Here is a 26,482-nt window from a genome sequence, read left to right as displayed (position 1 = left end):
AGCAGAAGGGCTCGGTGTTGAACAAGGAAGAAGAGAGGATTAAAAACTATTTAATAGATAACAAGACCCCTATGGAGGATTAAAAAGGAAGAAGGAGAAGCAATTGCCTGGACATTGAAAGTAATGTTAACAAGCAACTATTTATTAATTTACCAAGTTAACTAAGAAGACCTGAAGAAATATTTATACATATTTAAGTGGTTAAGTAAGCAACTCATGAACTAATAACCATAAAAGCTATATCTAAAAATTGTTTACAATTAAACTATATTATACCTGTAATTATATATTTGCATCTTTGTACATTTTTGTTTATATCTCAATGCATATTTACATTTAAATTTATATACATACTAGCTGTACCCGGCCACGCATTGCTGTGGCCCAGTCTGGTGCTTCCGCTGGGCTAAAAGAGCAAGGCTGAAGTTCCAAACTCTCCACGAACATTTGGTGGGCGTAGCCAACTTGACGTCACTCACTTTCATCAGTCACATGACAGCCCCCGAGCCACGCCTACCCAGCTGGTGATTAGGGCAGAGAACCAGTTGCTAAAAAACAATGGGAACCATAAAATCCTCCCTCTCTGTCAGTATTAAAGGGTCCAAATATGCCTATAAAGCAGGGGTGAAATCCAGTAGGTTCTGAGAACCAGCAAATGCCACCTCTGGCTGGCCCCAGAGTGGAGTGGGAATGGAGATTTTGCAGGATCCTTCCCCCAAGAGTGGGGAGGGAATGGAGATTTTGCAGGATCCTTCCCCTGGAGGGGGGTGGGAATAGAGAAGAACAATCAAGCAAAGACAAACAAACTCTTATATACACAGAACAGTTAAGCTAAATCACGGCCAGGCTCTGAGCCATCTCACATGGCTCACAAGAAATCCTGTGCCTCAGTCACCAAACAGTTCCCATTGGCTGACTTGTTATGGCTATTCCAGTTCATAAATTCTTATACACTGACAAACTTTAGATCCTGCTTTCTTTTGTCCTGCAATCACTCTCCTTTAATAAAAGGTCCTTTTGAAATGCTAATGCTTCAAGAGTCTTTACTTTCTTGAATGGAGAGGAGAGGCAGACTCTTACATAAAGCAGGATCTGCAAAAGTGGTCAACCTGGACAAGCAACTTGCTCTACCAAGGGGACCCTGCAAGCCATGTCTGAGCAAAGCGGTGAGCAAGGAGAGGGAGAATGCTGGGGTGAAACCTCTATCCCCACCCAGGCAGATGCAAGGTCCATGTGCCCCATCAAAGACATCGAGGCTGTTTTGGGAGACTCCATGGAGTCAAGATGGTCAATCGGAGTGGGGAAGAAAGACAGCTGGGACGGGAGAACCAAAGGTCTCACCCTTACCTGAGGCAGGCAGAAACCAGGCTGGAAACGTAAGCTGGAAGCCCTGTCGAACCAGGAAGAACTGACCAAGGAACCGGCCAGGGACAATCGACTCAAAAGACATGTCATGTAATTTGTTATGGAGGCCTTCGGGGAAGTGGACCGATTTGTGATGGAAGCCTTCGGGGAACTGGACCAGCATGAGAGAGGAGGTGAGATGGCAGCAGTAGCCGACAGAGTCAGAGCCACCATCCCAGATCTGACAGCCACAGATCAAGCAGATGGCACAGTGGGAGCAGCAGCCATTCTGGCAAACCCGCCCTGCGCAGCACCAGCTCCTGCAAGCGTCCCCAGTCAGGCCAGAGCTCCACAACTGGAAAGGAACCCTTCCTCCACCAGGAGTGAAGTACGATGGTGATTCACAGCAGTTGGGTTTTTTCCTGGCACATGTCCTCACATATATGCAAGAATATGGGAGAGATTTCCAAACCCCGGATGTCCAAGTGGTCACCCTAGCCCTGGAAGGGGCGGCCGCCTGCTGGATGGTGACCGTCCACAATACCAATGCCCCCGAATTGCAGAATTTCAATCGTTTCATGCTGGCCCTCTACCACTGTTTCAAGAATTCCCTGGCAGACCGAAAAGCTTGCAACCGGATCAGAACGTGAAACACATCCTGGTGAGCTGGTTTAAGGATGGGCTAAATGCCTGCCTAGCCCGAGGGGCCCCAAACTGCCTTCATGACTGGTACATCCTGGCTGAAGAAATAGAAATCGACCTAACCAGAAACCAGTACTGAGCAAAGAGAGCCTGGAAGATATCCCCTCCCCAGGGGAAGTGAGAGCCATCCAAGCCGCAAACCACTCTCACACTGTGATCATCCACTTGCTTCATGTGTGGGAAGGAAGGGCACCATGCAGCCAAGTGCCACTCAAAAATCCCTGCTCGAAAACCTGAGTGCCTGTCAAATGGAAAGCCTGCGAAAACTACCACCCCACCCCCCGTGGGAAAGACACTGCACTGAGAAGTGGAGAGGCCATGGAGTTTGGCACCTTGCAAAACTGGGGGAAAACCCACCAGGACAAGACCCAGGCCCATTTGAAAGCGACCTGGAAGACGACCCACTGGTAAGTGAACTGATCAAACCAGTCACACTGCCCCTAAAACTATTCATCCCCAGCTGGGGGAAAAGAGTAAATGTCTCAGCCCTCCTGGACTCAGGGTGCATCTGGTGGTTAATTAGCCCAATCTTGGTGGGGAAATTGGGCATCCACCTGCGAAAGCTAAAGACCCCCATTGCATTTGGCCAATTAGATGGGTCAGTTGCGGGGGGAGGGGGAGCCACACACTTTCACCATGGAACCTTTAGAAATAGCTATGGGGACCCATGATGAGAGACTCACATTCATTGTGGCATCCAGAATGAAGTGTCCACTAGTTCTCACCTGGCTGAAGAAATGGAACCCCAGAGTAAACTGGAAGCAGGGGACCCTAAGAGTCCAATGAGGAGTGACCGGACAAGATGACCAAAGGGAGGTTTTGGGAGAAAATCCAAACAAAGAAACAGCTGTGGCTGGGAGGGCCGAGCCAGCTCAGTGCATTCCCTGGAAATACAAGGACTTAGCTGAAGTATTCAGCGAGTTCCCACTCCCCACCACCCCATAGACTGCACCATTGAAATCCTCCCAGGGGCCAAACTACCAAAGCCCAAAATGTATAGCATGTTCCCCCAGGGAACTCAATGAATTGCGAGTTTTCATAGATAAAAACCTTGCCAAGGGGTTTATCCAACCAACACAATCCAAAATTGCCATACCAGTACTGTTCAGAGAAAAGAAAGATGGGTCTTTGCACCTATGTGTAGACTATAAAAATGTAAGTGCTATAAGTGTGGAGAATGTGTACCCACTTCCCCTTATGAAAGATATGTTAGCCCACCTCTCCTCAAAACTGGACTTGAGGGAAGCTTACTATAGAGTCGGAGTTAAGGAAGGGGATGAATGGAAAACAGCTTTTAACACACCCTTGGGGTGCTACCAGTTTAAGGTGCTCCCATTTGGACTACAAGGCGTCCCAGTAATGTTCATGCAACTAATAAACAAGATACACCATGAGCACCTATACCAAGGAGTTCTGGTGTACTTAGATGATATTTTAATATACACCAAAACTAAGGCTGAGTATGTAAAACTTGAACGGGCAGTCCTAAACAAACTCCATGCCGCAAAGATTTATGCAAAACTGTCTAAATGTGAATTCCACAAGGATAAAATTGACTACCTGTGGTACCAAATCTCTCATGAGGGCATGGAGGTGGACCCAGAAAAAGTGCAAGTGGTGATTGACTGGGCCCCTCCCCACATGTGCAAGCAACTGCAAAGTTTGCTGGGTTTTGCAAACTTTTATCAGCAATTTATTCCAATGTTTGCACAAATTGCACTCCCCATCGCTAACTTGCTGAAAACAAAAGGGGGAGGCAAGCCAAAACCAAGACAGTCCCTAAATTGGACCATGGAATGCCAAGCAGCATTTGACAAACTGAAATGATTGTTTTTCACTGAACCAGTGCTAAAGCACCCAGATCCAGAAAAACCTTTTGTCATACAGGCAGATACTAGTGACATTGCCATCAGGGCCGTCCTACTCCAAAAGAGTGAGCAGGGCCAACTACAACCCTGTGCATACACTTGTAAAAAATTAACAGAGACTGAACAGAGATGGGCTATCTGGGAGAAAGAGGCCTATGCCGTACAATGGGCTCTCCTCACATGGAGATATTTCCTGAAGGGGAATAAAATCCCTTTCCAAGTTTGGACTGACCACAAAAATCTCGAGACCCTTAAGACCCCTCAGAAACTGGGTGGTTAAACCCCTGGACCCAGCCTCTCAGCTAGCAGCCAAAGTTATAACCAGGGCTCAAGCTAAACAAAACCTCCTAATGGACAATGCCACCACCTAAGCTTTCAAGCAAGCCATAACTCAAGGATGACTGGTTCTAGGCCCATAAGAATACCTGCTTCCTTAAAAACAACCTGGCATGGGTGGGAGGAAAGCTATACATCCGATCCAGCTAGAGACTTCCTCTCATGAAAGCCTGCCATGACTCAAAATTTGCTGGCAACTTTGGGTTCGTGAAAACCCTGCACTTAATTAAAAGGCAGTTCTGATGGTCATCCCTCAAGAAGGACATAGAAAGCTACGTCACCAGCTGCCCTGTCTGCACAGCTGCAAAAAGAAGGCAGGAAAAAAACCCTGGATTATTGCAAATTGTAGCACCCTCGAGAGAGATCTTCATGGATTTCATCGTAGAACTGCCAGAAAGTGGGGGGAAACACTGTTATTTGGGTTGTAATGGACCTGTTTTCTAAACAGGCCCACTCTATTTCCTGTCAAAAAATCCCCACTGCCAAGGCACTTGCCAAACTGTTTCTACATCACATTTACCGGCTGCATGGTGTCCCCCCACCAAGGATAATATCCAACCAGGGGGTGCAATTCATGTCCAAATTCTGGAGAGCGTTCCTGAGCCTTCTAGGTATCATCCAGGGCCTACGTTCTAGTCATATCCCCTTACTAATGGTGGGATAGAGAGAACGAACAGTGTTCTAGAGCAGTATTTAAGTTGTTTTATCAACTGCCAACAAGACAACTGGACCGACCTCCTCCCATTTGCAGACATCACATGTACTCAGAGCATTCAAGCACTGGTTTCATCCTCTTTAGAGTTGCCACAGGTCAGGACTTCAACCCAATGCCAGAACTACGAGGAGAAGAACCAACCATACCCTCCCTTAAGGAGTGGATAAAACAACTACAAAACACCTGGCCAGTAGTAAGAAAAGCTTTGAGCAAGGCTAGAGCTGCCTTTAAAGCCCAAGCTGGCAAGAAAAGGATAGAACAGCAGTTCTCAACCTTGGGGTCGCGACCCCTTTGGGGGTCGAACGGCCATTTCACAGGGATTGCCAAAGCCTTCTCTCGCCCCCACGCACACCTTCACTCACCCTCACTCTCTGCTCTGTTGGATCGCCGGCCGTTCGCTTATCCCGCCCACTCCCAATCTATTGCTGCCTCCGGAGTCCCAGCTGATGGCTAGAGGGAAAAAAACTTTAAATTCTTGCCGCAGGGCTTCAAAGAGCTAGCTGCAAAGAGATAAATTCCTGGAGCAAATTTTTTTTCCCCTAGCTATGCTGAAAAAGCGAAATTGAAAGTAAGGAAGCAGGGTCTTTGCTGCAACGTGACAAAATGAGGCAGAGAGTTTTCTTTTTCTTTTTCCTCACCAAAAAAGGTAGGTGCAAAACTGCAAACAATGGGAAATTTAGGGAAAAAGAGGAGAGTTCAAGATTTTAAAACACAAAAGAAAAAAAGCTCTATTTAACTAGGGAATTGTAATAATTGAGATACTATTAATTGTATATTGTGTTGAAAGCAGAAATGGTTAAGTTGTGGTTTGGAGGAATATATGGGGGAAATTATTTGGTTTATTATTATTGGTAAATATAATTAATTGATTTGTAAGAAATTGGATTGCATGGAAATAATTGGAATATTCATGTTCATATTGATTAATATACAAAAAAGGTAGTTATATAACTAATTGATTTATATTAAAATGTTGAATTTATATTAAACAACTGTAATATTACATAATTAACCAATGTGAGGATGGATATAAAAATAGATGACAATGGGAAGGGGTATAATATAGAATAGAAGGGAAAAATTGAATTTGATTAAGATTAGAGATGAGGATGAATATTGGTTTTTTTAAAAAATAGATGAGGAATAAATATGGCAAAAAGGAAATATAGAAATTGTAAATTTAATTGAAATGACTAAACTCTGTTTAAATTTGTGAACCGGCCAAATACTCTGTTCAAAGAAAATACATTGTATGTTTGTATGTGTGTTTCTAATTATTGTTATTTATTCATATTTGTTCTCTTTTATTCTTTAAAGTTTAACAATTCATTTTTTATCTTAATATCTTTATATTTGTTTGGGGTTGGCTTTCTTCCCTTTCATCTTTTTTATTGTACAGCAATCTTTCTCCTCAAACCTACCACCTCTCTCTTTTCTTTCTTTCTTACTTTCTCTTCCTCCCCCTCTTCTTCTCCTCCCTACTTCCTCTTCCTTTCTCCTTCTCCTCCTCTCTTCCTCCCTCTCTTACCCTCACTCCTACTCTAATTTCCCTTCCCTTCCTTCATCCCTCTCTATTGCTGTATCCTTTTATGCATATGGACTACTCAGAGGGCTGAAAAAGTTATTTCTGACTGGTCCTCACACTTTTGACCAGTCCTCGAACTTACGACTGTCCTCACATTTTACGTTTTTGCCCTATCTTGTCACCATGGTGAAGAGAAGCAGTTGTGAAATGAGTGACATGGTCGTTAAGAATACTACAATGGGCATAAATGATGACCAGTCATAACTGAGAAGACCGGTCAAAAGTGCGAGGACCTGTCAGAAATCACTTTTTTCAGCCCTCTGGGTAGTCCTTTTGTGCACATGGACTACTCAGAGGGCTGAAAAAGTTATTTTTGACTGGTCCTCGCACTTTTGACCAGATCTCGAATTTATGACTATCCTCACATTTTACGTTTTTTACCCTATCTTATCACCATGGTGAAAAGAAGCAGTTGTGAAATGAGTGACATGGTTGTTAAGAATGCTGCACGGGCATAAATGTGAGGACCAGTCAAAAGTGCGAGGACCTGTCAGAAATGACTTTTTTCAGCCCTCTGAGTAGTCCCTATACACATAGCCATGGCCACCCGGTCACATGACCAGCTAGCCACGCCCACCCAGTCACATGACCTCCAAGTCATGTGAAGATCCTGCTTTCTTTTGTTCCGCAATCACTCTCCTTCAATAGAAGGTTCCTTTTGAAATGCTGATGTTTCAAGTCTTTACTTTCTTGAGCAGAGAGTAGAGACTGATAGCTTGCTTTAATTTCCTTGCAATTCCAGAATTCCAGCCTAACAAGGCTACTGTCCTTCAGTGTTTACTTAAAGGAATTTAAATAAAGAGGACTAAGGATAATTAAAACAGAGATTTGCAACCTTTGACTCTGCAGTGCTTTTTTGCCATTATGCCTTTTTCTTTCAAGCAAACATGACCCTCAGTCCAGTTGTTTGCTTATTTTTTTAAAAAGCCCATTGTCCTGCTTGAACCTCTGAAGCATTGGTTGAAGACAACACTGCTCTCTTTTTAAATTGATGTAGTAGTTTGGAGGACTGAAGGGTGGCCATTTTAAATGGGTTGAGGGTTTTTTCCCCCTTCTGGTGTTGCATCACCCAGTTTTTAAACTTTGTCTGTAGCTCACTAAATAAGTTCAACAGAAAAAAGCTATCTCATCCCAGTAGAGGTAGAGGAAGTTCATCCTTATTTAAATTAATGTTATTAATGGATGACTTGCATGTTTTAACCATGGCTGGTATGCTGACTGAAGGAACTAGGAAAAAACTAAAGAAAAAGTCTAAAAGAAAAGAAACGAAAACTACAGTAAATGAAATGGGATAAAGATTAATACCTGTGAGATGTGTCTGTATTGAATTCAGTTGAATAATTACTCGTATTTCAATACCTATCAATATCATATGCCTATATGGGTACAAATGCATCATCTACTTCAAAAATCAGCTATCCTGAATGTACTACTGCTGATCACACTCAGACTAACAGGCTTAGTATTGTTAACTAGCAACAGCAATTTCAGAGAGAAGGAAGAGATAAACAAAGTTTTAGTACTCATAAAATTTACAGCTTGATCAACTGCCATCAGTTGCTTTCTCTTAATTCTTCTTTGCTCAGGAAAGGATACAATTGCCCTAATGAAATCAAATGGCAAACTCTATTGACATTTGAAAAAGTTTTCAAAAATTTTCTAGTAAATCTATTTACATTTCTCGTTGCCCTTTATTTTATGCTTGTAGGTGTGCACAGAAGGACGTCTGATCTTGGAATTTATGTTTGATGACCTTATGAGAATAAAAACATGGCACTTTACCATTAGACAATACAGAGAACTTGTCCCTCGCAGTATTTTAGCCATGCATGTAAGTATTCAGCCCAAATTGCTTTCTAAAACTTTTGGAGACCATCAAAGCCATAATTTATTGTCCCAGAAAATGTATCTTAGGTTGAAGGAGAAAATCTTAGAAGTGGCATTGCCTTTGTTATTGTTCAGGGATGTGTTGAACTAGAGCATTAGGTGGATATCTCTGAAATTTCACTTAATACCTTGCTTTTTGAAATAAAATTAGAGGTACATTCAATGCCATACTTGCACACATTCAGGATTACTGAATGTTAGAACAAGTCACTTGCTAGCCAGGAAGATCAGCTACAAGATCCTGTTCTCAGGTTCATCCTCAAGATTTGTTAAATAGTACATAGAAGAGCAAGGACTTTTCAGTGGATAGTTATCTTCAGAATCCTCTTCCAACAGAAAAAGTACTGAATCCACTTTTATTTATTTATTTTAAAAATGGTCATCTTCTCTACTTAGCACAGAATTTTGCATTACAGGCATGGATATTTCACTGTTTTCCAGAATAATTTTCTTGCTTTCTCCAAATGGCTAATTTGGCCTTTCAGATATGATCTGAGTCAAGGTGGATCATATCTGGAATTTCACAATTTCCTATTCTAAAAAATTTAAATTCTAGAACCATTGGTTGATGTACCTGGCCCAAAACTAAACCTTCTGTGCATTATATTGAATTCTACACATCTTTGTCCTGAAAGTAGGTGGGCTTTAGTTTTAAACGGCCATGAAGAGTTAGTTCTGTTTTTAATTAATAGTGGTTTGTATACATAACAGTTGATACCATTCTTTTCTCTTTGTATACCGGATAGTTTTGTTTTAGAGGGATGGAAATGACTTATGGGTCTTTTTTTTTTATTGTTTTGGGAACTGCATATTTAAATAGCAATATAAATATTTCAGTCAATATAAATAAATCAAAAGGTACATCAACAATTGCTAGGAATAGTTAGATATGAAGTAAATTCATTTCTGAGCCCCAAATGCAATTGAGTTTTATCAGCATCAGACAAGTTGCATTATTACTGTTTTGCTAACTCCATGGTTCCTGCTAATATTTTCAGAGGTGCTTTCTTCTGAAAGAGGGACTGGCCCAAGGTCATCCAGTGGGGTGCGTGCCTAAAGTGAGACTAGAACCCATGCTCTTCTAGGTTCAAGATTGAAGCCATTAAAACCATCAAATCAAATTGAGTCTTTTAATTGTTGTGCTAAGCAGTGTCTAAGAAACCCTGAAGACAATGGGAGAACACCTCAGAAGAATAATGTGAGTTCATTATCTTGTGAATGTCCTAAGCCCATGATGGCGAACCTAGGCACATATTGGTGGGCATGCGAGCTTAGCTCTGGCACGCATATGTGCACCGGCCAGCTGATTTTCAGACCTGTTTCCAGCCTCCAGAGGGCCTCCGGAGGGGGTGGGGAAGGACATTTTTGCCCTCCCCAGGCTCCTAGAAAGCCTCTGGAGACTGGGGAGGGTGAAAAATGGGCCTACCGGGCCCACTGTGCCATCACGTGCCAAAAGCGGGGGGAGCGCAGGGCAGTCACACGTGCATGTGCAAGGGGACAGAGCGGATAGAATTATGGGTGTGGGCACACGCACATGCGACCCTCCCCCGCGTCCCCCGCTTTTGGCACGTGATGGCAAAAAGGTTAACCATCACTGTCCTAAGCTATGAACTAAATTAGATCAAGTTAAAATCTTAACTTACTTAATCTTCATCTTTTAACTTTACATTAGAGTTATGATTCAAAGCAATATTTTCCTCAGGAAGATGTCAAAAATGTATCACTTCAGTATCCTTGCTTTTTTTAGTGTTGTGGTAACATATAGTGACAGATTATTTAAAAACCTCTCAAGATAGCAACTATGATCAAAGCCACCATCTTAACTATTCTATGATACCTTGGTATCATTTTTTTAAGAATGATGATTCGTAAGAGTTTGATCAACTGCAAACTGTGTTGAAGTACTGCATGTCTCTCATTGAAACATAAAAAGATATATCTATTTTTTGGTGCAGGCAAAAGACCCTCAGGTTTTGGAGCAGCTGTCCAAAAATATCACTCGTATGGGTCTGACTAACTTCACTCTCAACTACCTCAGGGTAAGCTTTCTGTGATTCGTTTCAAGCATTACTCTTGTTCTTTCTTCACCTTCAAACTTTGCATGCCTTCATCATCTTCATGATTAAAGTCACAACAAAAATGTTTAATAAAGCTAGTTTTCTGGAAATCTGGGATTAATCTGTTTGCTCCACATTCTACTTAGTGGTTCTTCTCAACAAAGATACAACTTGTGTATAAATGTTTGTTGTGTATATGTTACGTATGTCTTTTTTAATATTTATATTCAATAAAAACTATTTAAAAAAAAAAAAAAAAAAGATACAACTTGGCTAGTCCAGTCAGAAGATGGGGCAATTTTTAAAAATTCTACGACAATGAAAATACTTATTCCCCCTTCATTTGTGTTGCCTTAGACAATATATGCTTTGTTAATACCATTGCCTTTCAGAAGGATCATTACAAAGTTTAAAATCTTTTGCAGGAAAAGATAAATATAGCACTCTTTTTTGCATAGTTTTATTCTACATTATGCAGTTGCATTTACCTCCTGTTTTCCCATGTGTCAAAACAATGCACAACACCTTGTGAAGTAAGTTAGGTTGCAGACTAGTAACTGGCCCAAAGGCATACAGGCAAGTTTTCCATTTGAATGGGAAATTGAATGGGAAGTTTGGTCTAATGGTTAAGGCACCAGGCTAGAAAGCAGGAAACCATGAGTACAAGCCCTGCCTTAGCCATGAAAGCCAGCTGGGTGACTTTGGGCCAATCACTCTCTCTCAACCCAATTCACCTCACAGGGTTGTTGTGGGAATAATAGGAGGAGGAAGATATGTTAAATATATTCATTACCTTGAGTTATTTGTAAAAATGATAAAAGCACTAAACTGGTCCTAATTCCACACTCTGGAACATCACATACACTTCAGATACAGATTAACAGAGTTGGATGGGACCTTGTAGGTCATCTAGTCCAACCCCCCACCCAAGTAGACCTTACACCATTTTTGACTGATGGCAGTCTAGTCTCTTCTTGAAAGCTTCCAGTAATGAAGCTTAGTTCGCGGCGGAAAGAGCCGCGAACTAAAAATGTGGCTATTTCGCCTGGCCGGCCTGGACTGATGGGGTTTTTTTAAAATGGATTTTAATTGATTTTAGGATTTTTTGTGTAACTTTTAACCCAGAGTTTTTGTTTTATTTTTCTGTTTTATTGTTGTGAGCCGCCCTGAGTCCTCTCGGAGAAAGGGCGACATATAAGTTTAAACAAACAAACAAACAAACAAATAAATAAATGAAGCTCCTACAACTTCTGGAGGTTCATTGTTCTCATTGTCAGAAAATTTCTTCTTATTTTCAGATTGACTCTCTCCTTGTTCAGTTTCCATCCATTATTCCTTGTCTGGCCTTCAGGTGCTTCGTAAAATAGCTTGACCCTCTCTTCTCTGTGGCAGCCCCTCACATATTGGAACACTACTATCATGTCTCCCCTGGTCCTTCTCTTCACTACACTAGCTGTGTCCAGTTCCTGCAACCGTTCATCGTATGTTTAAGCCTCCAGTCCCCTAATCATCTTCTTTGCTCTTCTCTGCACTCTCTCCAGAGTCTCAACACGTTTTTTATAGCGTGGTGACCAAAACTGGATGTGGTCTTACTAAAGTTTTATAGAGTGGTATTAGTACCTACCATAATCTTTTTTTAAAAAAAAAATATATTTATTTCTTTACAACAAAATATTTATTCACACACAGATCGCGACGGGAGCTTTACACAGTATATTAACTTCAGTCAAGATATACACATAAAAAATAAAATCTACACTAACCTTATCCTTTTTTTGTTCTATTATTCAACCAGATATACCATTGGTTCCAACATTGAAAATATACGGAATCCTTTTGATCTCTCAGAGTTTTTGTTAACCTGTCAGCTTCCGCATATTCGATAATTTCCCCCAAAATCAAATCTTCAGCCGGTAGGTCTTTCCCCTTCCAATGTTGAGCAAACCATATTCTTGCTGCGGTTGTGATATATGTAATCAAACACCATATATTCGTGCCTATCTTATCTGGCCTAATATTTAATAGATAGTATTCTGGTTTCAATTGTAATTTATATCCCGTGATTTCTAATATCCACCTCTGTATAAATCTCCAAAATTCGATTACTTTAGGGCAGGTCCACCAGTAAGTACCTATCTCCCCACACTTCCAGCAGTTTGGGGAGAGTCCTGGGAACATTTTGGCTAATCGAGCAGGAGGGAGATGCCATCTATACACCATCTTATACAAGTTTTCTTTGTAAGTGGTTGCTATCAGGAGTTTCAATTGTTTCGTCCATATTTCTTCCCATTTTATCAGTTCAATTGAGTAACCAATATTTCTCCCCCAGGCAGTCATTGAATCTTTAACAGTCTCATCCCCTATCCAATAGGTTATTAAGAATTTATAGATCTTAGATAATATTCTTTCCTCCTTTCCTAGTATAATACTATCTATTTCTTGCTGGATCATATCTATACCACTTTGTTCCTTGTCTTTCTTATATTTAGAGCTGATCTGGGCATAAGACCACCAATCCAATTTTATTCCTTGAAGCTCTAACTCAGTTCTTGTTTTTAAGCAGCCTTGGGCATCCAACAATTCCCGGTAGGATAGATGTTTTTCTTTATTGTAAAGCGAACTATATGTTATAGCTTCTAACGGGACCAACCAAGAAGGGGTCGAGGAGTAGAGTTTACCCTTAATTTTCCTCCATGTATCAATTAGGATATTCCTTACATAATGTCCTGCGAAACTCATATGTTTTTTAACCTTATCTTGCCAAAGAAAATAGTGCCAACCCTGTTGTAGCCCCGAACCTTCCAGAATCAACAACCGTCTTCTTCTCAGCAGGATCCATTCCCTTACCCAAACTAAATTTGCAGCCTGATAATAATATTCCCATTTTGGTAAGCCAAATCCCCCTCTTTCTTTCACCTCTTGAAGCATTTTAAGTTTAATTCTGGGCTTTTTATTTTGCCAGATAAATTTAAGGACACATTGATTTAACTTTTTTAAAAAATTATTGTCTAGTCTAGCTGGTGCTATATAAAATAGATATGTCCATTTTGGGAGGATATAGGATTTTATAATTGCGATCCTACCTAATAGAGACGTCTGAAGGTTCTTCCATTTCTCTAAGTCCTGTCTGTTCGTTGAAGTAATTTCAAGTAATTATCTTCTTTAATTGTTGTGCATTTGGCTGATAATATAATACCTAGATATCATAATTTATTGACAATTTGGAATCCCAAGTTCGCTTCTAATTCTTTCCCCTGCTTTGTTGTCAAATTTTTAATGATAACCTTAGTTTTTTCCTTGTTTACTTTTAAGCCCACTACATTTCCATATTTTTCTAACTCGTAAGTCAAATTCAGGCCCGATAAAATGGGATCTTCCAATATAAATACTAGGTCATCAGCATAAGCTTGTACCTTATATTGTTGGTTCTTAATATGCAGTCCTTTTATCCCCGAGTTACACTTAATTTCCCTCAATAAAGGTTCTAATGTTAGAATGAATAACAACGGAGAGAGCGGCACCCCGTCTAGTTCCTTTCTCAATGCAGATTTGTTCAGAAACATCTCCATTAATTAGAATTTTAGCAGACTGCTTCGAGTAGATTGAACAAATTGCCTGGATAAACCTTTCCCCAAATTGCATATGTTGTAATAAACCCACTAAAAAACTCCAACTCACTCGATCAAAGGCCTTTTGCGCATCCACAAAGACCAAAGCCAATTGTTTATCAATATGGGTTTCATAATGTTCCAAGACGTTCATAATTATTCTCACATTATCTCTAATCTGCCTACAAGGTAAGAAACCATTTTGATCTTCATGTATAAATTGACTTATGAAACCTTTTAGCCTTTCTGCTAGTACTGCCGCAAATAGTTTGTAGTCTGCATTAAGAAGCGAAATAGGTCTATAATTCTGGATCAGGGATAAGTCACTGCTTTCCTTCGGCAAGAGGGTTATTAATGCTTCTGACCAGGAATTCGGAATCTGTCCCTCCTGGATTACCCCATTAAATAATTCTGTCATATAAGGACTTAAGACTTCCCAAAGTGCCTTATAATATTCTATTGGGAGGCCATCTGTACCGGGAGTCTTTCCTGTTTTTTGTTTGCCCATAACCCTTTCAATTTCCCCTTCAGTTATCTCCCTGTCCAGTATTTCCCTAGACATGTCCGATATTTTGGGTAGGTCAGATTCTTCTAGATATTTCTTTATTTCCTGCTCGAACTTATCCTCTTTTCTATATAAGTTGGTATAAAATTCCTGCGCTATTCTTTTCTTCTCTTCTTCCCCTGTAATCCATTCACCATTCCTATCTCTCAAGTTGTGAATTCTACTCCTTTCCTTTTCTTTTTTTAATCGGTATGTGAGCCACCTTCCCTGTTTATTTGCGTCTTCAAATTGTCGTTGTTTCATCCACCTAATTTTTTTTTCTAAGTCCTCTTGATCTAATAAGTTAATTTGATGTCATACTAATTTCAAATTCATATTGAGTTCTCTATTGTTTGGGTCCTGTTGCAACATAGCCTCACTTTTTGTCAAGTCTTCTAATAATTTATCTCGTTTAGCCCTCTCCTTCTTCCGTTTCCCAGCTATATAGTTTATCACTAAACCCCGAAACACTGCTTTAGCTGTTTCCCAGACATTTAAAAAGTTCACATCTTCCTTATTATTTTCCTGAAACAAAAAACCCATCTCCTTCTTTAAATAATTTAAGAATTGTTCATCTTTGAGGACCCTTACATCCATTCTCCACCTAGGCCTTGTTTTCAAACCTCCCCATGATATCCATAGTGGATTATGATCTGCCCACTCATTGATACCTATTTCTACTTTCTGTGTTCCCTGCCTCAGTTTCCCCAACATCCAAGCCGCATCTATCCGCGACCAGGATGAGTGCCTGGCGGAGAAATATGTGTACTGTCTATCTTCCGGATGTTTTTCCCTCCAAATGTCTCTAAGTTCAAATTCCTCTTATATTTGATGACAAATAGTAGGCAATCTTTTCTTTGCTGATCTCTTTTTTCCCCCCTGATTCTTATTTCCAGATATATATAGTCTTTATCCTTATCATCTATGGCGTTGAAGTCCCCCACTACACAAATGTGTGAGTAATCATATTCTACCAATTTACTATAAAGATTCTGAAAAAAAACTTTCTGATTCCCATTAGGTGCATAAATACAAGCCAGTAGGCATTTTTTACCACAAATTTCTACTTCAATCATCAAAAGTCTCCCTTCTTCATCTGCAAAAATTAGTCTCGAGTTTATATGCTTTTGAACATAAATTGCTACTCCTCTTTTTTTAGTTTCCACTAAAGATGTATATAATTGACCCAATTTGGTATAATTCAGTAAATAAAGATGATCTCTTTTCACGTGTACTTCTTGAAGGCATATAATATTCAGATGTGCTTTTGTTAATTTATTAAAGATCTTTTTTCTCTTATTTGGGCTATTCAGCCCATTGATGTTAACTGACAATAAACGAATTTCCTCCCGCATCCCTTCTCCCTTCTGTTGCCCTTACTTGCCTTCTACTTGGAGTTTCTTTTTTGTTTGTCTTGTTTCTCTCTGGTTTAGTCCCTCGGCTCCTATTTCTGCCTGTATCTGCATCTGTCCTCTTCCTTTCTTTCTCCCATCTAGCTGTTCTGGTTCCCCTCTCTCTTCCTCCTCTAGTAATTCTTCCCCACTCTTACTCTCTGACTCTTCTCCCACATCCGCTTCTAAAGGGTTCATATATCTTATCAGAAAGTCTCTGGCATCTCTAAGGTTATCAATTCTCACTTTTTTATCTGCCCAGGTAAATTGTAACCCTTCTGGTAATAGCCACCTGTATATAATACTTTGTGTTTTCTTAGTTGAGTAGTTAAGAAATGATAGTTTCGCCATATTTCCCGTACCCGTCTGGGGAGTTGCTTCAGTATTATCAATTGTTTATCCTTATATGTCACCATTTTGTCTCTGGACTTCAAAATCACTTCTTCCCTAAGAGCTTTTTTGGATAGTCTAACATGGACCTCTGTCGGAAGTCTCTGCCTACTGGCATAACTTGTATATACATGAAAAATGTCATCTATATCTCTCAGGACATCTTTCTTAGTTATCTCCAGAATCCCAGCCAAAATATCCACCACAATATCTTAGAGGCTCCCCCCATTCTTCCACCACATTTTGTATCCTCAGGTAAAAAGCTGATCTTTCCATTTCAAGAAAAATAATTTCTTCTTCGGGGGCTTTATTCACCGAGAGCTGTTCTCTTTCATTTCCATCCAGTCTCTCCTCACATCGTCCCACTCTCTTCTCTATGTCTTAAACTTTACTCTCCTGTTGTGTCAACACCCCCTGAACACCTTCCAGTCTCTCGTTCAACATTTTGATATTGTTTCTAACAGCTCCCAACTCCCCTTTAAGGTCTGATGTTAAGTCCTCTAAGTTTTTGGAGATAACTTCTTGATTTTTTGTCATCACTTCATACATTGCCTGCAGCATATTCTGTAGACTTGATAACGATGGAGGTTTCCCTGCAGCAGCTAAGTCATCCAAAGATTTAGATGATGATGAAGATGATGATGTAGGTGTGACTGGAGTAGCAACCGTTGGAAGTGTCAGAACTTTTTTCCCCGCTTTTGTGGTTGTCACAATTGTTGCACTTGACATCTTGCTTATAGGGATATTCCCAATCACTTTCAATATATCTTAATCAGCTTTTAAGCTAGTCAATTCAACAAATATATTATATTCCAAGTCCTTCATGTCAAGTTTAGTCAATAAAGATAATAATCAATGGGGGTAATTCATTCAATCACGTACAATCAGGTACAGAGCAGATTCAGATTTCTTCTCTCCTAAGAGCACAATGTATAATATAATTCTACAATTCGCCACTAGAGGGAGATAGAGTACTGTTCCACACACACATCCTCTAATGATTAAAAAAAAGGGGGAAAGGAGTATTTCTCTACCAAGGGATATATCTGTCCGTTCGACCGCCGTTCTTAATTCTTAATTTATCAGCAGGAAGAAAGGAAATAAACCATCCAGCAATACTTCCCACCAATCAAATACAAATCCAATATTTCTTTCAGTCAGCACAATTCAATAACGGCTCGAAGTTCATGGTGTGATAAACTAGCAGCCGCTTTCCCCGTCTTAGCTCCAATCGTAAAAGGGCACTCAGAACATTCCTCCACCACCACAGCACTCACAATAGGGAGATCAAAAAGGTCAAAGGTCCATCTCAGTGTAGATTAATTTTAATTAGAAGAGGGCTCCTTGCCTGTCTGCAATCGGGTTTCCCTTCCAATATAGGTAGTCATCACTTTAGGGACGCCATTGCTGGTGCCGTCTTCCCAGCCTGTGACAGGAGAGATTCGCCTTCGCACGTCAGATTGCCACTGCACATGCGCTCTCTGCTCCTCTCCGCTTACGGCCGCCTCTCCGGGGCCGCCGCCGGCAAGGAAAAGCCGCCCAGGCTGGAAAGTTTACAAAAAAGGGACAGGAGCAATCTCCATACCCGTCTTGCTTGGCACGATGACGTAACCGGAAACCTCAGTACCTACCATAATCTTGATTGAATCTGTAAGATTGCCTCGCCTCCCAACTTAAGAAAGTAAAAACTCTTGAAACGTAGTATTTTATTAAGCAGAAGGGACAGCAATGGATTCAAAGCAAACTTGGTTTCAGTATGGACAGCTGCAAGCTAGATGGAAAGAGGATCAGAAAATTGGTATCTTGCAAAATGAGGAAAACTTGGTAAAACAAATTAGAGACCAAGGTCAAATGCACATAAAAAGGTTGTATAATGTATTGATAGAGATAGATTCAGAAACGGAGTTAGTCAAAGACTGTATGATAAAATGGGCACAAAATATTGAGGAACCAATAATGATGGAAACGTGGGAAAAAATATGGATTAGAAACGTAAAATTTACGCAAGCCCAAAACTTGAGAGAAAATTTTTATAAAATGTTTTATAGATGGCATCTACATCCTAAAAAATTAGCTTGTATGTATCCAGGTTTACAATCCAAGTTTTGGAGATGTAAGTGTGATGATGCCACGTATTATCATATATGGTGGACGTGTAAAAAAATCAAGGCATTTTGGATAAAAATATGGTCGATTATGCAAAATATTCTTAAAAAGAAGATAAAGTTTACTCCACAGTTGTTTTTATTGGGTATAATTACAGATTGTATGGTTATAGAGATTAATTTGATTTTGAACTTAATAACCGCAGCCAGACTTTTGGTGGCGCAGCACTGGAAGAAGGAAGATCTACCTACTATTGAAGAATGGACATTAAAAGTAGTGAATTTAGCAGAGATGGCTAAAATTTCAGCATATTTGAAGGATCACTCAAATGAAAGATATATATTGGAATGGAGAAGATGGATTGACTATATTCAAAATAAATATGGGACTAAAAAGTTTCAAATAAGAGCCTTGGTAGTATAGTGGTCTAAAGCACCCTGTTATTAAGACCAGCTGCCTGCAATTACTGCAGGTTCGAATCTCGCCAGGCTCAAGGTTGACTCAGCCTTCCATCCTTTCTAAGGTAGGTAAATTGAGGACCCAGTTGTGGGGGCAATAAGCTGACTTTGTATAAATATACAAAAGGATGAAGGCTATTGCTTAACACATTGTAAGCCGCCCTGAGTCTCCGGAGAAGGGCGGCATATAAATCAAATTTAAAAAAAAAAATAGCTTATGAATGAAAAAAAAAGATATTTAAGGGAATTCTTATATTTAGTCATGTAAAGGGGAGTTAAAGTGTAAGAGGGAGATAGGAGTTTATAGATAGTTTGCATATGTTAGCTTATGTTTGTTAAATGCTATACCCTGTATTTTGCTCTGGGAAGTCCGGGGGGGGGAGGAGGGTTGGGTTGGGAGGGGGGAGGAGGGGTGGGAAAATTGTTTGTAAATTTTTTTTAAAAAAAACTTCAATAAAAAAAAAGACATGGTGAAAAGACTGGATATTTTAAAATTTGAACTGGATCTTAAAAAAGAAGAAGATTTGATATTCTTAAAATCAAAGGAAAAAGAGTAATTAAATTGGACTGTTATATAATTGAAACAAAATGGAATATGACTAATGGAAAATGTGGATTGTAGAGGGACACCTTCTGGTTTAAAAAGGAACATTGCAATTCGTCTTTGTTATGGAAAATTCTGAACTTTACAGATAACAGCCTTGGAATTTTGTGGAGGAGGTTTTTCTTCTTGTCTGCAGGCAGTTTGATTTTGGTGAAAAGAAAAGGAAACTACAATGGAACTCCTATAATTGGAATAATAATAATTTAAAAAACTGGCACAGGAATAAAAGAAGGATCTAGTGCAGGTTCAAGAGAAGGGAACTTGGTGCATTATATCCGGAATAAAAATAAGAAAAAGATTTAATATGACATATGGAGGACAAAATTTGAAGACTTTGAAAATGGAAGGAAATATATGCTAGCAGGCGAGAAAATGAAGAAATAAGGAATACACGGCTGGAAGATTGAAACAATGTGTTTAAAAATGAAACAATGTATAGGTGGGTAGTAATAATAAAAAGGAGGTTTTTTATAGGCAAATATGGATGAATAAGAATATGAGAAGAATATGACATAGATATATAAAGTTGAAATATTGATGGAAATTAGAACATAAGAGAAATTAAGCATGTTAAAAGAGATTTATAAATATATACAAAGGTATGTTTTAAGTAAGAACCATGTCTCAATGTAAAACTGTCAAAAAAAGGATAATGATAAATATGATTAACTGAAATAAACAATGTATAGATGGATGGAAACAATCAAAAGAGGACCATGCTGGGATTAATAGTAAAACTAACTATGATTATGCTGTGTTTAACAGCCAAAAAATAAAAATGAGTATGCTGTGTTTAACAGCCAAAAAAACCAAAAATGATTATGCTGGGTAGGACAGCAAAACAAATGATTTTGCTGGGAGTAACAGTAAAAATGAAATGATTATGATAGGTTTAACAACAAAGACAAAGATAATGATGCTGGGTTTAACAGTAAAAATAAAATGACTATGCTGGGATTAACAGCCAAAAAAATAAAAATTATTATGCTGGGTAGGACAGCCAAAATAAGGAGGAGTATGTTCAGATTAACAGTAAAAATGAAATGAATAAATTGGGTTTAATAACAGAAACTAAGATGATAAAGTTGAGTTCAACAGTAAAAATAAAATGATTATGTTGGAATTAACAGCCAAAAAACAAAAATGTTTATGTTGGGAATAGTAAAAATGAAATGATTGTGTTAGGATTAATAGTAAAGTAATGAAGATGATTATATTGGGAGCAATAGTTACAATATTTTTTAAATGCTTACAATAACTGTAATGATTTATATTGTTAAAATATATCCATCTAAGCAAAAAGAAAGAGAAAAATGGAATGATATTTGGTTAGGATTTAAGATTTAAGTAACGGGTTTTTGGGATAATGGCATAGTTAAATTGATAGAATTTAGGAAAATAACTGAGTAAAATATTAAGTTGTGTTAATTGAAAAATAAGATTTGTTAATAATTTGTATTAATTTGTGACCGGATTAATGCTTCGTTTTGGAAAAAATGTGTTTTATGTTTATATTTAAAAAAAAAAACTTTTTTCAAAAAAACACATCCTAATTGCTGTGGATCCCCATCAAATTTCATCCCAAGGAAGGGAGTTTCTCTTTCCAGTTGCGGGACTCGGGGCTGGTTGGGAGTAGGTGCCAGTGTGCATGCTGCCTGGATGGGAGGGTTTTCTGGGTCTTCTCCCACTGCTGCTGCACCATCTGCTCAATAGCTGGGCTCCAGAAGAGGGGTGTCTCCCCTGGCATCATCTGCAACTGCTGCCCTTTCAGCGCTCTTTGGTAGTCATCCTGGCTCCCCTCGGATGTTGAGATTTTCCAAAGTTTCCATCACCAATTGGGTTATATGCCTCTTCAGACAATCCTCCCTCAGTGGTGCTTTGGTTAGTTACCCCTGGTCAGCGAGGGCTTCTAGTTCCAGTTTCCACCCCGGTTTTCAGTTGCTATGGCTGAGAGTGACTCCTCTGGTACTCTCATCCCAGCTATCTTTCTTCCCGATGCCAATTGACCAGCGGGGCTTTTTAGGATTCTCCAAGTTTATCTCATCCTCTCCGATGGGGTGTACGAAATAGGCATCCGACTGGGTGGTGCTTAATGTCTCCCCCCAGCATTCGGCTTCTCCCAGTTCTCTGCTTCGTTCGGACATGGTTTACAAGGTCCCCTCAGTAGAGCGAAGATTGCTTCTCTGGGTTGACTGTTTTGCAGACGTTGCTTTCTGTAAGGATTGCCTCTCCTCCCAACTTAAGAAAGTAAAAACTCTTGACTTCCGGTTGGAGCCGTTGTCGCTGTTAGACAGTCCCTTTAAGGCCGCCAGCCCCATTGCTTGTAAAGAGCCGCCTCTACAGTTGAGAGGTGGCTTGGAAAACTCCACGATCCGAAGGAATCGGGAGAAGAGCCGGCGCGACAGGGTAGAGCCCCCTTTGAAGTCCCCAGATCGTTTTTTCAGCGTCTGGGGAGGAAGCAGGGTGAGGCTCCCTATACAGCGCACTGAGGCTCCGGGCTCCAAGGACGACTCTGCAGTTGCAGAGCCAGGCAACGCGACCAACGAAATGAGAGAAAGCCAAGAAAATTGTTAAAAATAAGCAGGGTGGAATCTGGTCTTGAAAATTAAACCGCAAGTATTTTTCTTAGCCCTGTGAATGAATTTAGTAACTGAGAAGAAGTGAAAGTTCTTTTAAAATGGCGCCCGGCTTTAGCAATAAGGAATGCTGAAAGCGAAAGTGGAATTGTTTGAGTGTATTTGTGCTACAAAGTAACAAAAAGTAACAGCGCTGGCCAGAAGAAAGAGGAAAAGTTCTTTTAAAAGTGATTTGACTTGTTCCCTCTCCCTTGGGACTTGATTAAAGCTGGGGAAATTCTTGAAAGGTTTTTGTGGTGGAAAGGGGGAGAGGACATCCTTTTTAGAAAGAGTCAGGCTGCGTGGAAGAATGGCTTCAAAACAAACAAAGCCAGCTAAAGCTGCTGGGGGGGGCTCCCCCACTCATAAACCAAAAGAGCAGCCTTTGAGTTCACAGACACAGACCCAAACACAAGAATCTGGATTTAATGATTTGAAGGAATTTATTGCTGGGGCTTTAGATCAGAAATTTGAAAAATCACAGCAGGAATTTAAAGAGATGGTTCAAGAAAAGTATGACAAAATGAAACGGGAAATATTGACAGCTGTGACTGGTTTGTCAGAAGTAGTGCTCCAAGTTGATAAGAAAGTGGAACAGCTTAGCTCAGAAGTGGAATCTAAAATGAAGGAAGCTGATCAAAAAATTTCTAATGTTGATAATAAAACACAAAGGCTTGAAAATGAAGTGACAATGATGCAATTCAGATTTATGGAGTTTGCTGTGAGACTCAGAGGTATAAAAGAGAATAATAGAGAAGACCTGAGAAGGGTTTGTGCTGATGCTCTGGCTGTAATGTTAAAGGTTGACCCTGAGGAGATTTTTTGCAAAATTGATAAGGTCTATAGAGTGAATTCTTGGGTGGCAAGGCAAAGGCAATTGCCTAGAGATGTGGTGATCTACTTTACAGATAGAAGAATAAGAAATGATATTTTGCAAAAATCTTTTGTCTCTACTATTCAAGTGGATGGAAGAGAGATTGGGATATACAAAGAATTGCCATCTAAGATGTTGAGAGATAGAAAAGATTTTGGATTTTTGGTGACTGAATTAAAGAAACAACAAATTCCATTCAGATGGGACACTCCAGTTGGCATAATATTGAGGTATCAAGGAGAGAGATATCGATTAAATACTCTTCAAAAAGCGGAAGAATTTTATTTCAGTGTTTTTAAACCTGGTGCAGCATCTCCATGTACTTCCTCGGTGTTAGCCATAATGGAGGGTGAGAAGGATAAGCAATTTGAACAAGAGCTTGAAGAGCAGAGGAAACAGATGGAGAGGGAGGCACTAGAGACTCAAGGAGCGGCAGGGGGCCTACCTTTGTTGGATCTTCCCCTTAGAGTCTTTAGCTGAACCACCTAAAAATACAAGAGAAGTGGCAGCGGATCTTGATTTGATGTTGCATAGTGCTAAAGATCAGCGCATTACTCGAGCAGCTTATAAACAATTTTTAGAGAAACAACAACATCAGAGTCCTAAGTTATCACAAGACGAACAGGGAGTCAATGGTAAAGCACAAAAATCCGAAGCTATGGGAGGAGCTAAGCTGAAGACTATCAGTGTGGAACAGAAATGCTCTTATTGCTTCAAGAGCCCGCAAATGACAATTAAGTTTTTATCTTGGAATGTGAACGGATTGAATTCACCACAGAAAAGGAGGAAGATATTTCATTATTTGAGACAATTTAATAATGATGTTATTTGCTTACAGGAAACTCATATTAGAATACAAGATCAAAAATATTTGATAAATTCTAGATTAGGAACACAGTTTATAGCTTCAAATTTGGAAAAAAAGAATGGTGTAGTGATTTATATAATAAAAGATTGCCAACAAAAATTATAGAAGCAGATGATTGTGGAAGATATATAGCAATAGAACTTCTTACAGATAATGGCCCAATCTTGGTGATTGGAATGTATGCTCCTAATCAGCAACAAGAAAATTTTTATAAATTATTGCATTCTAAAATACTACACTGGGACTATAGATCTATCTTACTTATGGGAGATTGGAATGGAGTAATAGATCCTAAAATAGATAAGAAGAGCTTGGCAAAATCATGTGTTAAACTACCACAGGCTTTTTTCGATATGAAAGAAGATTTGGAATTGAAAGATATTTGGAGAATGCATAACCCAAAAGACTTTACTTTTTTTTCAGATAGACACAGATCCTTCTCTAGGATTGACTTTATTTTACTTACAGTTGATTTACTTTCAAAAACAAAGAAAACAAAGATATTTCCGAGAATTTTATCAGACCACAGCCTAGTATGGATAGAAATAGAATTGGGAAAGAATGAGAGAAGATCTTGGAGAGTAAATGAAAATTTGTTTAGATATGAAAAGAATGTAAATGAACTTAAGAAACAAATGAAAGAATTTTTTGAAATGAATTTGAATAAGGGTACCACTATTGAAATTGTCTGGGATGCGAGAAAGGCGTATATGCGGGGGATACTGATTTATATGAACTCTAAACACAAATCAAATCGACAAAGTAAAAGATTAGAATTGGAAGGAGAGATAAAGAAAAAAGAGCAGTTGCTTATAAAAAATCCAACAGATGAAAAATTACAAGGAGTTATAAAACTTTTGAAAGATCAATTTCATATGCTTACAGCGGAACAAGCAGCAACTAATTTACAATTTGCGAAACATAATACATTTTGTAATGCCAATAAACCGGGCAGGTGGTTGGCTTAAACACTGAGGAAACAGCAGAGTACTCGGACTATTGGGAATATTGAGCATAGAGGAAAGGAAGTATTTCAACAAAGACTAATTAAAGAAGCCTTTTTAGATTATTATACCAAACTATATGCTAAAGATGATATACAGAATGAACTTATAAATAAATACCTAGAAGAAAAGAGAGTTATAAAAATTTCTAATGATCAAAAGGAAAGAACGAGTTTACCAATAACAGCTGAGGAGATTATTGTTGCTATTAAACAACTGAAAACAGCTAAAGCTCCAGGAACTGATGGTTTAACTGCGGTGTAATATAAAACTTTACAAGCAGAAATGATTGAACATCATAAAGACTTATTTTGTAGCGTACAACAAGGGGGAAAAGTACCCCATTCATGGAAAGCAGCTTTTGTTTCTCTGATACCGAAAGAGGAGGCAGGCTCTACAAAACCGGAAAATTTTAGACCAATATCTCTCCTGAATACGGATTATAAAATTTTTGCGAAAGTTTTAGCCAACAGATTAATGCCAGTTATTCAAGAGTGATTCATCATGATCAAGCAGGATTTATAGAAGGCAGATACATGAAGGATAATGTGAGGCAAATTATAGACTTATTGGAATATCTTGAAAAGAATAAACAGATCTCTGCAGTGCTGGTGTTTTTGGATGCGGAGAAGGCCTTTGATCGAGTGAATTGGAACTTTCTATTAAAGACTTTAAAAACGATGGACTTTGGGGATCAGTTTGTACAAGCGGTTGCAGCAATTTATCAAGAACAAACAGCACAAATTATTATTAATGGAAGTTTAACTACAAATTTTAGTATAGAAAAAGGCACAAGACAAGGTTGTCCATTATCCCCATTGTTGTTTATTCTAACTTTAGAAGTCTTGTTGAATACAATACGGGACTCGAGTATCTTGAAGGGAATAGTGATAAGGCAAGAGGATTACAGAACAAGGGCATTTGCAGATGATCTGGTTGTTACCCTAACACAGCCGATGGAATCAATAATTCAGATGAAAGACATTATAGAAGAATGTGGTATGGTATCAGGATTTAGACTGAACCAGAAAAAAACCAAGATGATAGTTAAAAATATGACAGTTGATCAAAAGAAGGAACTGGAAAGGAAGGGAGGCTTTGAAATAGTATCAAAGGTGAGATATCTAGGAGTTCAAGTTGCAGATTCAAATATAAAACTGTGGCGGTGTTGTGGCGAAAGGTACAAAAGGATATGGAAACCTGGAAAAAACTGCAGCTGTCTTTACTTGGAAGAATAGCAGCAGTTAAAATGAATGTTCTACCTAGATTTTTATTTTTGTTTCAAATGATTCCGGTGCTTAAAAGTGATAAACATTTGACTGAATGGCAAAAAGGAGTGAATAAGTTTGTTTGGAATGAGAAAAAGCCAAGAGTTAAACTGAAAATTATGCAAGATGTTCGTGAAAGGGGTGGTCTTAAACTTCCAAACCTGAGATTATATTATGAAGTTGCAGCATTTACACAAGCAAGTGTCTGGTTTGGAAGGACAAAGACTGGAATATTGAATATAGAAAGCCACGATCTTG

The 26,482-nt window shown here is 39.2% G+C and overlaps 1 protein-coding gene across 2 annotated transcripts in view; it reads left to right on the top strand.

Annotated features, from left to right (window-relative positions):
• LDB2 (LIM domain binding 2) overlaps positions 1–26,482 on the top strand; it is a 580,079-nt gene that overhangs the window by 430,039 nt on the left and 123,558 nt on the right. For both annotated transcript variants that reach the window (XM_070948509.1, XM_070948508.1), the window contains exons 4-5: positions 8,259–8,381; positions 10,393–10,476. In XM_070948509.1, coding sequence (XP_070804610.1) covers positions 8,259–8,381; positions 10,393–10,476 — 207 coding nt within the window. The remainder of the gene's footprint in view (positions 1–8,258; positions 8,382–10,392; positions 10,477–26,482) is intronic.

Source organism: Pituophis catenifer, unplaced genomic scaffold, assembly GCF_029215685.1.
Source record: "Pituophis catenifer annectens isolate HBS135680 unplaced genomic scaffold, rPitCat1.0.hap2 SCAF_8, whole genome shotgun sequence".
In the NCBI taxonomy this organism is placed as follows: domain Eukaryota; kingdom Metazoa; phylum Chordata; class Lepidosauria; order Squamata; family Colubridae; genus Pituophis; species Pituophis catenifer.
This window is presented reverse-complemented; position numbering and strand designations above follow the sequence as displayed.